The sequence below is a fragment of the Ovis aries genome, chromosome 26, assembly GCF_016772045.2.
Source record: "Ovis aries strain OAR_USU_Benz2616 breed Rambouillet chromosome 26, ARS-UI_Ramb_v3.0, whole genome shotgun sequence".
In the NCBI taxonomy this organism is placed as follows: Eukaryota; Metazoa; Chordata; class Mammalia; order Artiodactyla; family Bovidae; genus Ovis; species Ovis aries.
The window spans coordinates 37,157,802-37,170,146 of record NC_056079.1 but is presented as its reverse complement, the minus strand read 5'-3'; the positions used below and the strand labels follow the sequence as shown (position 1 = coordinate 37,170,146).

The 12,345-nt window shown below is 46.2% G+C and overlaps 1 protein-coding gene across 5 annotated transcripts in view; it reads left to right on the top strand.

The window, feature by feature from the left end:
- Nucleotides 1-11: 11 nt before the first annotated feature.
- The window catches only part of INTS10 (integrator complex subunit 10), a 33,154-nt gene continuing 20,820 nt past the window's right edge, over nt 12-12,345 (top strand). For 3 of the 5 annotated variants that reach the window (XM_015104645.3, XM_015104644.3, XM_042241455.1), the window contains exons 1-9: nt 12-212; nt 981-1,048; nt 5,047-5,150; nt 5,896-6,035; nt 7,939-8,020; nt 8,481-8,621; nt 9,199-9,370; nt 9,848-10,017; nt 10,778-10,911. In XM_015104645.3, the coding sequence (XP_014960131.2) occupies nt 84-212; nt 981-1,048; nt 5,047-5,150; nt 5,896-6,035; nt 7,939-8,020; nt 8,481-8,621; nt 9,199-9,370; nt 9,848-10,017; nt 10,778-10,911 (1,140 nt within the window). In that variant the 5' untranslated portion in view covers nt 12-83. The remainder of the gene's footprint in view (nt 213-980; nt 1,049-5,046; nt 5,151-5,895; nt 6,036-7,938; nt 8,021-8,480; nt 8,622-9,198; nt 9,371-9,847; nt 10,018-10,777; nt 10,912-12,345) is intronic. The other 2 variants (XM_060406893.1, XM_042241456.1) reach the window with 1 other exon arrangement.

Here is a 12,345-nt window from a genome sequence, read left to right as displayed (position 1 = left end):
CGCGCCTGCGTAGTAGCGGCCCCGGCGGCGGCCAGGCCCGTGGCGTCCCCCCGCCCTGAGGTCCGGCGGGCTCGGGCCGCGTCATGTCCGCCCAGGGCGACTGCGAGTTTCTGGTGCAGCGAGCCCGCGAGCTGGTGCCGCAGGACCTGTGGGCCGCCAAGGCTTGGCTCATCACGGCGCGCAGCCTCTACCCGGCGGACTTCAACATCCAGGTGAGGCCGGGCGGGCGCGCGGAGGGCGCGGCTCCCACTGCCCTGCGCCCCCCAGCCTCCCCAGCCTCCCCGAGAAGCGAGCCTGGGGACTCCGGGTCCGGCCGGCCGGGCCGGGGCCACGGGAGCGTCAGCCGCCTGCGGCCGGGCCCGCGCCGGGTGCCGCGGGGGAAGGGCCGCCCGCGGGGCGGAGGCGGGATGGGGGTGTCCTGGGTGCCTGCGCGGGGTGCCGACCACAGGAGCCCACCTGGGTGGTGGCTGTGTAAAGAGGGGAATGCCGCAGGTCTGCGGTCACCGCCGCCGTGCGTGAAGGTGTCAGAGTAACATGAGGCGCGGAAACCTACACACCGTTCCCGGCAACCCGATGATGACGGGGGCGGCCTGTTGGGCGCCGGCGACCTCGGAGCCCCTGCCTGCACTAACCTGGGCCCGGGCTGTGAGCGACCGAGCCCCGAGGCTTCATTGACCGGGTGCTGCCAGACCCTGGGACCTCCAGGGGAGGGGCGGGGCGGGGCGGGCTCTGAGGGTCTGTGTCGCCAGGTGGTGCCCGACCCGAGGACCTCCAGGGGCGGGGCGGGTTCTGAGGGTGTGTGTCGCCAGGTGATGCTCGACCCTAGGACCTCCAGGGACGGGGCGGAATGTGGGGGTGGGGGCCTCTGATGGTCTGTGGCAACAGGTGGTGCCAGGTCCTAGGCCCTCCAGGGGTGGGGACGGTGGAGGAGCAGGCCGGGACGGGGGAGAGGGCCTGACCCCGCCTCGGCTGTGTTGCAGTATGAGATGTACACCATCGAGCGGAATGCAGAGCGGACAGCCACCGCCGGCAGGCTGCTCTACGACATGTGAGTGGGGAGCTGACCAGACCTCTTGGGGTGGAGAGTTGATTTCTGTCTATCGAAGAGGGAGTTGGGAGGAGGTCTGAAGTTCTGCGGGTCGGGTACCTAAAGCGTACTTTTTCATGGGTCCAGGCCTTCCGTTAACTGCAGAGAAGTCTAACTAGGTCTTGTTCTTGTTGAAACTCATCTATTCAGTCATTTATTTTGGAAATAATAGACGGTCTTCTCAGAAGTTTAGACAGTACTGAAACATAGAGAATAATGAGTGGAAGTCCCTCCTGGCCTCAACCAGAGCACACCCAGCACACATCAGTAGGTTCTGGGGCAGCGGTTGCAGCAGCCAGCGCTACTGCTCACCCACGGTGATGGACCCCTTTCCAGCTCAACATGTAAAGATCTGTTTAGTTCTTTTTCACGTCTGCATAGCATTTCACCCCTCTTTTATTGGGGGACATTTAGGGAGCTTCCAGTTGGTTGAGATTATATTCAGGAGTGTCAGAAAGTAATTTTGTGCTCAGGTGTTGGTGTTTAGATTCTTCAACATAGGTTTGCATAGTCAAAGGCTGCATGGATTTTAAATTTTGATGTACTATCAAACTGCTTTCCAAAAAGTGCCATTCCTGGTTACATCTCCACGGCCAGTGTGTGAGAGTGTTGCTTTCCCATAGTGTTGCCAGCACTTGGGTATTATCAGTCTTTCCATCACCTGTTAATTTTCGCCAGTGCCACAGGAGAAAAGGCTTTCCCGGTGGCTCAGCAGTAAAGAATCTGCCCACAGTGCTGGAGATGTGGGTTCGATTCCTGGGTTAGGAAGATCCCCCGGAGGAGGGTATGGCAACTCACGCCAGTATTCTTGCCTGGAGAATCCAATGGCCAGGGGCGCCTGGCAGGCTACAGTCTATAGATTCGCAAAAGAGTTGGACACGACTGAAGCGACCAAGCATGCATGCACAGGAGAAAACAGTATCTTGCTGTTTTAAAAACGTGTGTTCAGTGTATTACTAGTAAGACTGAGTATCTTTTCAAATGATACTTGGGCTATTTGTATTTTTTTATGATTTGCCTTTGCCCATTTTTTCTTTCTGAATGTTGAGCTTTAAGACAACTTTTTCACTCTCCTCTCTCACTTTCATCAAGAGGCTTTTAGTTCCTCTTCACTTTCTGCCATAAGGGTGGTATCCTCTGCATATCTGAGGTTATTGATATTTCTCCCGGCAATCTTGATTCCAGCTTGTGCTTCTTCCAGCCCAGCGTTTCTCATGATGTACTCTGCATATAAGTTTTTTTTTTCTTTCTTTCTTTTTTTTTTTAATTTTTTTTTTTAATTTTTTAAATTTTAAAATCTTTAATTCCACCTCCCTCCCCATAACATCTTTCTGGGTCATCCCCATGCACCAGCCCCAAGCATGCTGCATCCTGCGTCAGACATAGACTGGCGATTCGATTCAAATGATAGTATACATGTTAGAATGTCATTCTCCCAAATCATCCCACCCTCTCCCTCTCCCTCTGAGTCCAAAAGTCCGTTATACACATCTGTGTCTCTTTCCCTGTCTTGCATACAGGGTCGTCATTGCCATCTTCCTAAATTCCATATATATGTGTTAGTATACTGTATTGGTGTTTTTCTTTCTGGCTTACTTCACTCTGTATAATCGGCTCCAGTTTCATCCATCTCATCAGAACTGATTCAAATGAATTCTTTTTAATGGCTGAGTAATACTCCATTGTGTATATGTACCACAGCTTTCTTATCCATTCATCTGCTGATGGACATCTAGGTTGTTTCCATGTCCTGGCTATTATAAACAGTGCTGTGATGAACATTGGGGTACATGTGTCTCTTTCTATTCTGGTAGGATTGCTGGGTCATAAGGTAGTTCTATTTGCAATTTTTAAGGAATCTCCACACTGTTCTCCATAGTGGCTGTACTAGTTTGCATTCCCACCAACAGTGTAGGAGGGTTCCTTGTCTCCACACCCTCTCCAGCATTTATTGCTTGCAGATTTTTGGATCGCAGCCATTCTGACTGGTGTGAAGTGGTACCTCATTGTGGTTTTGATTTGCATTTCTCTAATAATGAGTGATGTTGAGCATCTTTTCATGTGTTTGTTAGCCATCCGTATGTCTTCTTTGGAGAAATGTCTATTTAGTTCTTTGGCCCATTTTTTGATTGGGTCGTTTATTTTCTGGAGTTGAGCTGCAGAAGTTGCTTGTATATTTTTGAGATTAGTTGTTTGTCAGTTGCTTCATTTGCTATTATTTTCTCCCATTCAGAAGGCTGTCTTTTCACCTTGCTTATATTTTCCTTTGTTGTGCAGAAGCTTTTAATTTTAATTAGATCCCATTTGTTTATTTTTGCTTTTATTTCCAGAATTCTGGGAGGTGGATCATAGAGGATCCTGCTGTGATTTATGTCTGAGAGTGTTTTGCCTATGTTCTCCTCTAGGAGTTTTATAGTTTCTGATCTTACATTTAGATCTTTAATCCATTTTGAGTTTATTTTTGTGTGCGGTGTTAGAAAGTGATCTAGTTTCATTCTTTTACAAGTGGTTGACCAGTTTTCCCAGCACCACTTGTTAAAGAGATTGTCTTTACTCCATTGTATATTCTTGCCTCCTTTGTCAAAGATAAGGTGTCCATATGTGTGGATTTATCTCTGGGCTTTCTATTTTGTTCCATTGATCTATATGTCTGTCTTTGTGTGCATATAAGTTTTAAATAAGAAGGGTGACAATATACAGCCTTGACATACTCCTTTTCCTATTTGGAACCAGTCTGTTGTTCCATGTCCAGTCCTAACTGTTGCTTCCTGACCTGCATATAGGTTTCTCAAGAGGCAGGTCAGGTAGTCTGGTATTCCCATCTCTTTGAGAATTTTCCACAGTTTATTGTGCTCCACACAGTCAAAGGCTTTGGCATAGTCAATAAAGCAGAAATAGATGTTCTTCTGGAACTCTCTTGGTTTTTCGATAATCCAGTGGATGTTGGCAATTTGATCTCTGGTTCCTCTGCCTTTCCTAAAACCAGCTTGAACATTCAGAAAACTAAGATCATGGCATCTGGTCCCATCACTTCATGGGAAATAAATGGGGAAACAGTGCTAACAGTGTCAGACTTTATTTTTTGGGGCTCCAAAATCACTGCAGATGGTGATTGCAGCCATGAAATTAAAAGACGCTTACTCCTTGGAAGAAAAGTTATGACCAACCTAGATAGCATATTCAAAAGCAGAGACATTACTTTGCCAACAAAAGTCCATCTAGTCAAAGCTATGGTTTTTCCAGTGGTCATGTATGGATGTAAGAGTTGGACTGTGAAGAAAGCTGAGTGCTGAAGAATTGATGCTTTTGAACTGTGGTGCTACAGAAGACTCTTGTAAGTCCCTTGGACTGCAGGGAGATCCAACCAGTCCATCCTAAAGACCAGTCCTGGTGTTCATTGGAAGGACTGATGCTGAGGCTGAAACTCCAATACTTTGGCCACCTCATGCAAAGAGTTGACTCATTGGGAAAGACTCTGATGCTGGGAGGGATTGAGGGCAGGAGGAGAAGGGGAAGACAGAGGATGAGATGGCTGGATGGCATCACCGACTGGATGCACATGAGTTTGGGGGAAATCCGGGAGTTGGTGATGGACAAGGAGGCCTGGTGTGCTGTAATTCAGGGGGTTGCAGAGAGTTGGACACGACTGAGCAACTGAACTGAACTGATTTTTTCTTTTGGGAGGTTTCTTTTTTTTTTTTTTTTCCCTTGTTTGCTTTTCAGGAGTGCTTTACATATTATGGTCATTTGTCTTTTCACTTATTAGAAAAGCTTAAGTCTATCGTAAGGACCCTCATTTTTCTTAGTTTTTATTTTTATATCTTTGTTTTGGTTTATCTATGTATTCACTTGGGATAAAGAAAAATGTGTTTTTCTGTGATGCTACTGTTTTTACTTTCTTTTTTGGATGCTATATAGAATCTGACATTTTAATTTAATGTATTCATTTTTAAAAATAGGTTTGTGAATTTCCCAGATCAGCCGGTGGTGTGGAGAGAGATCAGCATTATTACCTCAGCATTAAGAAATGATTCACAAGATAAACAAACCCAATTCTTAAGAAGTAAGAACAAAGTAATAACGTAATAGTGTATAAATCACTGCTTCCAGAATGTGAAACTCTTTGTAGTAATTTTATACAAAAAAGCCATGTCTGCAGTATTGGTACCCATGTAGAGTTTTGTTCTTGGCCTGTACAATGTCACTTGGTCCCTTGAGCATTTGCTTAGAACCCTTTAAATTTTCTGAAAGGATGTGGATATTAGCCTGGGCAACTGAGTATATTTTAACAGGTTCTGCAGTAATCAGAAAGCATCTGTAGATTGTGCAGACCTCCACAGAACAGGAGAGAAACTTTCAGTAATTTATGACCTTTCTTATTAACCTTCATTCTGTGTTGGGTGCCATAGTCAATCCAATATTTCAGATTCTGGACAAAAAAGGAAGTAGATGGTTCACGCCATTTTAGCTTACGTGCTTGCTTTTCATCTCAGCCAGCAGCAAGCACTGTTGTGACCCTTCCCAGACATCATTCTTCTCTTCTAGATCCAATGAGGCCTCCAGATATTTCTCGGTCATTCTGTGAACATCTTATGCCCAATACTCTGACCTGGAAGCCTTCCAGGTTGTGGGTGAAATCCGGCAGTAGCGGTTCTTTGACTGAGTGAATACCAAGTATACTTCACTTGGTATTGAAGCGGTTCTTCACTCAGTCTGTCCCCTTCTGTGCATGATGACGCCTTCTTTCCGCTTTTGCGTCTGCATTTTCTTTCTGAAAGACTTCACAAAGTGAAATGTGTTGTATACAGGTTTATTTGAAACTCTTCCTGGGCGAATCCAGTGTGAAATGTTACTGAAGGTTACGGAACAATGCTTCAACACTTTGGAACGTTCAGAAATGCTGCTTCTACTTCTGAGACGCTTCCCTGAAACCGTGGTGCAACATGGGGTAAGATAAAATTGATCAGCAGAGTTACAAGTATGTTTAAGAGCTAGAGTGTGTATGCTATTCTAAAGCAGATTATTCTCGTTCTGAGGAGCACCAGAAAAGATTGAACTCTAATCAAAGGAATCCTTGTTGGTAAAGCTAGAAGGCTGTCACTGTTACCAGCCTCTGAAATCCCAGTAGAAATTGTCTGACCAGTGGGAGGAAATGAGCACCAAGCTCTGACGGTGCTTTTGTTGTTGTTGCTGTTGTTCAGTCGCTCAGTCGTGTGTGATTCTTTGCGACCCCACAGACTGCAGCATGCCAGGCTTCCCTCTCCTCCACTATGTCCCGGAGCTTGCTCAAACTCATGTTCACTGAGTCGGTGATGCCATCCAACCGTCTCATCCTCTGTCATCCCCTTCTCCTCCTGCCTTCAATCTTTCCCAGTATCAGGGTCTTTTCCAATGAGTCCGCTGTCACATCAGGTGGCCAAAGTGCTAATTATTTTCAATTTGTATAGTAGAGTTTTTAAAAATAATCTATTTCATAGTTTTCAACTCTGTGCTTGAATTTAAAGGAGCACCATAGTTGGTAGTATGAACGGGCGCGTTCTTCACGTGCTTTTGCCATGTGGTCACTTTTTCTCTGCTCTGCCCTTTCCTCATACGTCCTATCGTTACTGAGTGTGGTTGGCAGACACTAGTCAGTGTGCGGTCGCTCCTAGAGGTGGACAGCATCCTGCTTTGCAGCTCTGCTCGTCACTCCCCATTGCCTATAATGGAGAGCTGGGCTTCAGATGATTAACTCTTACTTCAAACCCTTTGGCTGATTCTTTCTGGCTCCACTTTCCCGGTTGCTGCCCCGGTTAACCTTTTCTGTATTGCTTTGTGTTAGTTTCAAGGGGCTGCTGTAACAAAGTACCAGAACCTGGGTGCCTTAAAACAACAGGAACTTATTCTCTCACAGCCCCAAAGCAACGCATGGCTGGGGCCATGCTCCCCGTGAAGGCTCGGGGAGGGCTCATGCCCGCCTCTTCCTGGCGCCCGGGGCACCGGCGGGCCTTGCCATCCCTTGGCTTCGGCTTCCGCCCCTGTTGTCACCTGGCCATCTTTGCATGTTGTCCCTGTGTCTGCGCACGACCTTATCAAAATACGGGTCATTGGATTACGACCCACCCTGATCCCAAAAGACTTCATCTTAACTGATTCCATGTATGAAGACCTTTTTTATAAGCTAAACACCTGAGGTCACATCGTGACGTTCTGAGTGGACATAAATTTTGGGAGGGACAGTGTTCAACATAGAGTCCTCCCTGATTTTAACTTCCGGCCTCGTGTAATCGTTCACAGGGTAACCCCTCCTCTCACCCTGCGTCATCAGGTTGCAGGGAAGACAGTGTGGAGGTCTTGGTGGGTTTGTGCAAGCCAGCTCTCCACTGGGCTAGGGCGTCAGAATGGGACGGTGGCCTGCAGACCCAAACCGCTCTGTCCTACCTCGTCCAGGGTGGCTACTCCTGGCAACTCTGCAAATGCGAAGTTTTGTCTACATAATACATCTTGATGGAGGGAATAAAGTCAGTTTCTGAATTTCTTAGAAAAATCTCGACATCTCTGTTATCATTCTGTCTAGCTCCAGAGCTTCCATTAAGTTTTCTAGACATTTGATTGGTGTTTTAATTTTACTGATTCAGAGGCGAATAGGACAACAGTGGTCTGCGGTCAGACGAACGTGGGATTCCCTTCCGGGCAGGGTTGCTGATGGATTCTTTTGTTTTCTAGCCTTTAAAGTGAGAATTCTTGTTTCTGGGGGAAGTCTGAATGTACAAACTATATGGTAAATCAGTAAATCAGATGCACTGTTTCTTCATGTAATTCAGTCATCTGAAACTGAGCACATTTAAATGATGAGGTGTGTTTTGAAACAGGTTGGCCTTGGGGAGGCACTGTTAGAGGCTGAGACTATTGAGGAGCAAGAATCTCCTGTCAACTGCTTTAGAAAATTATTTGGTAAGAAAAATCGCATCTCGTATTAATTCCTTATGGTCAGTAGAATGTGGTGGGGAGTCATTTCAGAAATAAGGTCATTTGTAGAAAGCAAAGGAATTCTTCATATTATGGGATTTAAATCCCTGTTTATTTTTTCGGTTCAGAAAGCATTTTAAACAACTTCTAAATTTTTGTTACGTAATAGTTAATACCTCTGAAAGAATACATGTAACCATGTATTTGGGTGTGAAGCACAATAATAAACACCTGTCACTCGTGACATAGAGCCTTCGTCTCCTTGCTGACTCCGTCCACTAGCGTCCCTCTACGTTGCAGTTTTTAAATAAGTGTGCCATAAGGGTGGTGTTTTCTTCCTATCTACTCTTGTCCAAGTGAACTAAAAACTAAACTTGGTTTTTGCCAGAACCCAAGAGTAGCCAAACAGCTTAATGAGTTTTTCCTCGTTTTTCCTTCTCAACAGTGTGTGATGTCCTTCCGCTAATAATTAACAACCATGACGTTCGGTTGCCTGCCAATTTGCTCTATAAGTACTTGAACAAAGCAGCTGAATTTTACATAAATTATGTTACTAGAACAACTCAAATAGAGAATCAGCATCAAGGTAAGTGGGAATAGCATGAAATTTATTGTATTTTTTGTACTTTTTCATTTTGTAAAATTTCCAGCTCAGAAATCCCTGTGTTTTGATGATTCTCCTCTGGATATGTACCAGTTTGTTAGTCTTGCTAAAAGAGGGTTCCTAGAAAAAAAAAAACACTACACTTAAGAGAAGACTTTTCTGGAACCAGTTTTACCCCTCGATTGAAACAGTGAAGCTGCTGAACTGTAAGGTTAGCTTTGTACATGGACCACAGCTCACAGGTCCCTTCCTGCTCTGCCAGGGGTGGACACAAGCCTGTTGAGGTTCTGTGTTCTTGCCTCTTGCGTGGGAAGTCAGACCTTTGTTTTTTCTGTTAAGTACCAACCACAGAAACAGTAAGTACTGGGGCCTCCGTGGCAGCCCAGTGGTTAAGACGGCACTCCCAGTGCAGGTGTGTAGGTTTGATCCCTGGTCGGGGAACTGAGACCCCACATGGTGCGGGGCATGGCCAAAAATAAATTTAAAGACTTTTTTTTTTTTTTTAAGTAAGTAGGCATGTTAATTAATTGTAAACTACTTTTTTTTTTTCACATCTCAGGTGCTCAGGAAACATCTGATTTAATGTCACCGAGCAAACGTAGCTCTCAGAAGTACATAATAGAAGGGCTGACGGAAAAATCGTCCCAGATTGTGGACCCTTGGGAGAGATTGTTTAAGATTTTGAATGTTGTTGGAATGAGGTGTGACTGGCAGATGGATAAAGGAAGACGGTAAAAACGTGTTCATTTCCAAGACTACACAACAAATTGTTTGATAGCATCATCTCTAAAAAAGCAAAATACTTTTTTCTAGAAGCATATAGTATATGGGTACACCTCTGTCTGGGGGCGTTCTGTAACTCTCAGTATCTATGCAGGAGTGTAGTTTTTGACTTCATTAAAAGATTCCCAGCGGAAGCATGATCTCTTAAGATGCTGTTGAGTTTGAGCTCTCCTCGGTATTTAGGGGAAAGAGAACTTACTTGGCACATTCGTGTCAGGAGCTCTTGTCCTGATGCTGCTCTGATTCAGAAGGGGAATTTGCCTCCATCTGGAGACAGTGGAGAGTAATTTTACCTGCCCAGAGCCACATCTGGTAGTTGTAATGGTTCAGTAGTTGTAACTGTTCTACGGGCGCTTTTCTCTCGTAGATGTTTTGCTGACAAGCTCAGAGTAATTAAATAATTTCTGTTGTCCTTCATCTTTCAGAAGCTATGGTGATATTTTGCATAGAATGAAGGATCTCTGCAGATACATGAACAACTTTGATAATGAAGCTCATGCGAAATACAAAAGCCAAGTGGTTTATTCCACTATGCTGGTCTTCTTTAAGAATGCATTCCAGTATGTCAACAGCATACAGCCATCTCTCTTCCAAGGTTGGTTTAAGAATTTTAGAGTGTCCCGGACCACTGGCCTCATTGAGGGTGGTGAGGGCAATGAAAATGTTCACCTTAACATTGTTCTTGGATCCAAATAACTGCCATTGCTTTTATGAGTTGTTGGTTTTTATGTATGTTTTCACTAAAAACTTCTGTATCAAAGGATGCGTGGTATTTGAAACTAAATACAGATATTGAATGCCTCTTTTTAAAAAGCAGCAGATGTAGCAGGGTATTGACTTAGATTTCATGGTAGATTCTCAACAGACAAAGATTTTTTAAAATAATATGTATGCATATAAATTCTAGAGAATGTGAAAAATAGAAATATCACAGGATGAAATACTCACAATGCTTCCAGTCTAACCTAACTCTTTTGCATATTGCCTAAGGTATTTCATACATTTAGATTATCTCATATATTAGATTATCATATATTTAAATAATGTATGTGTATCTTTGTAGTTTTTCTCTTTTGTTGTTAATTCTATGCTTTGTGATCATCGTAAAAAATCTGGTAGATAACGTAAGAACAAACGCAAAGAAGGAGCCTGCCTTTGTCCACCAAGAGAGGCGTTTGTTAACAGTTGGGTGTATGTCTGCACAGTTTTTATTTCTGTATATGTATGCTTATTTGTTTAGCCGATTGGGACGATAGTGACCGTATTTTCGCACAGTGCTTGAGTAGGTTTCCACTGCCATTAAGCACTCTTTTGCTCCTGCATTTTAAGTGTCATTCTTTTCACTCCATCCGCAGGTCCCAACGCCCCGAGCCAGGTCCCGCTGGTTCTCCTGGAGGACGTATCGAACGTGTACGGTGATGTCGAGATCGATCGCAGTAAACACATACATAAGAAGAGGAAACTAGCCGAGGGAAGAGAAAAACCCACGGTAATTCTTTGAGATATAATTATTAGCGGATGACATGTTTACGGTTTGCTAGAAACGGTTTACCTGGGTGACTGCCCGCTCCCTGCTCCCACTCCGGCGCCCACAGCCTCTTCTTTTTTTGTAACGTGAACCAGACGTCTCTTCGGTCACTGACGGCTTCCCGCCACTCTCAGAATAAAATCCCAACCCTCTTCTTTGGCTCCAGAGCAGACACGAGCAGGCCCCCGCGCTGCAGACCCTCCGGCCGCTTGCGGCCCCTTCCCGGCCTCTGCCCAGCTCACGGCCACCCCTCTGGGTCCCGCCACTCAGCGCTCGGCCCGGGTGTTCTTCCCCCCTGAGGCTGCCTCCGAATGGCCCTCCGTTTTCTCTCTCTGTTCCTATATTTGAATAGACCTTAGCGAGGTCTGTTCTTAAATCTTTCCTGGTTGGTTGCCTTGCCGTCTGTGTCCCTTCACTGGGGCACAAGGTCTTCGGGGCCGTCGGCAGCATCTGTCTCGCCCACCCCATGTCCTGGGCATCCGTCCGATGGTGCCTGCGCCCCCGGGGGCCTTTGGTGCCAGGGGGCTCTGCTGTGCCCTCCCTGCGGTGGGTTCAGGCATGGGACAGCTGTTGGGCGTCCTGGCCCTCACCTGTCGTGTGTGAACCAGCAGGCTCTGCTCTCATGCTGCGGCCCCCAGTCTGCCCCACCTGATGCGGGTCCAGCCAGCTCTGTCTGTCCCGTTGCGGCAGGGGACACATAGATTATATGTTCATATGTTAAGGGCCCTGGAGGCCCGTGAGCTCAGCTCACAGGTCTGTTTTACTCATAGTGTTTGGTTTTTAGTAACCAGCATCTAAAACTTGGGCGCTTTCTCATCACAATCCAGATGGACGTCCCTTTACTGATTGGTGTCTTACAATGCTGGTCCCTGGGGGAGGCCACCCCGGGAGGGGGCGGACGTTCTGCCCGTTCCGCCCAAAGCCTGAGTACCTGCTCACGTGACCAGCCAGGCAACTGGAGGTGGGGGCGGCGGAGGGTGCTCCCTGAGGGCGGTGTGTTCCCACTGGGTACTTTCCCCGTGGTCAGGATTCCGGCCTCAGAGTCTCCTCTCAGAATGTGCTTTTCTGTTCCTGTAAATTCTATAGACCGTCTGGAACTCCATACCAACCCCCTGCATCTGAGGTCCCTTCCGTAAACTCCTGATCTCATTTTGAGGCAGGAATGTGTTCCATAAGCTGCCACAGCAATGGACACACCGCTTGTGTTTCTGTATTTCACTGGATTGCCCACCTGTGAATGGGAGAGGACCCTGGAGAGCCAGGATGCCTGAGAGATAGGTTTCGGTTTTGAAAGAGATTGAGGAGCGTGTCATCACTGAGGGGGATAAGGAGATGAAGCTAAATAGTGTGAGGCAGGGAGGGCCCCTGGATGTCACGGAATGCGGAGAAAGGTGG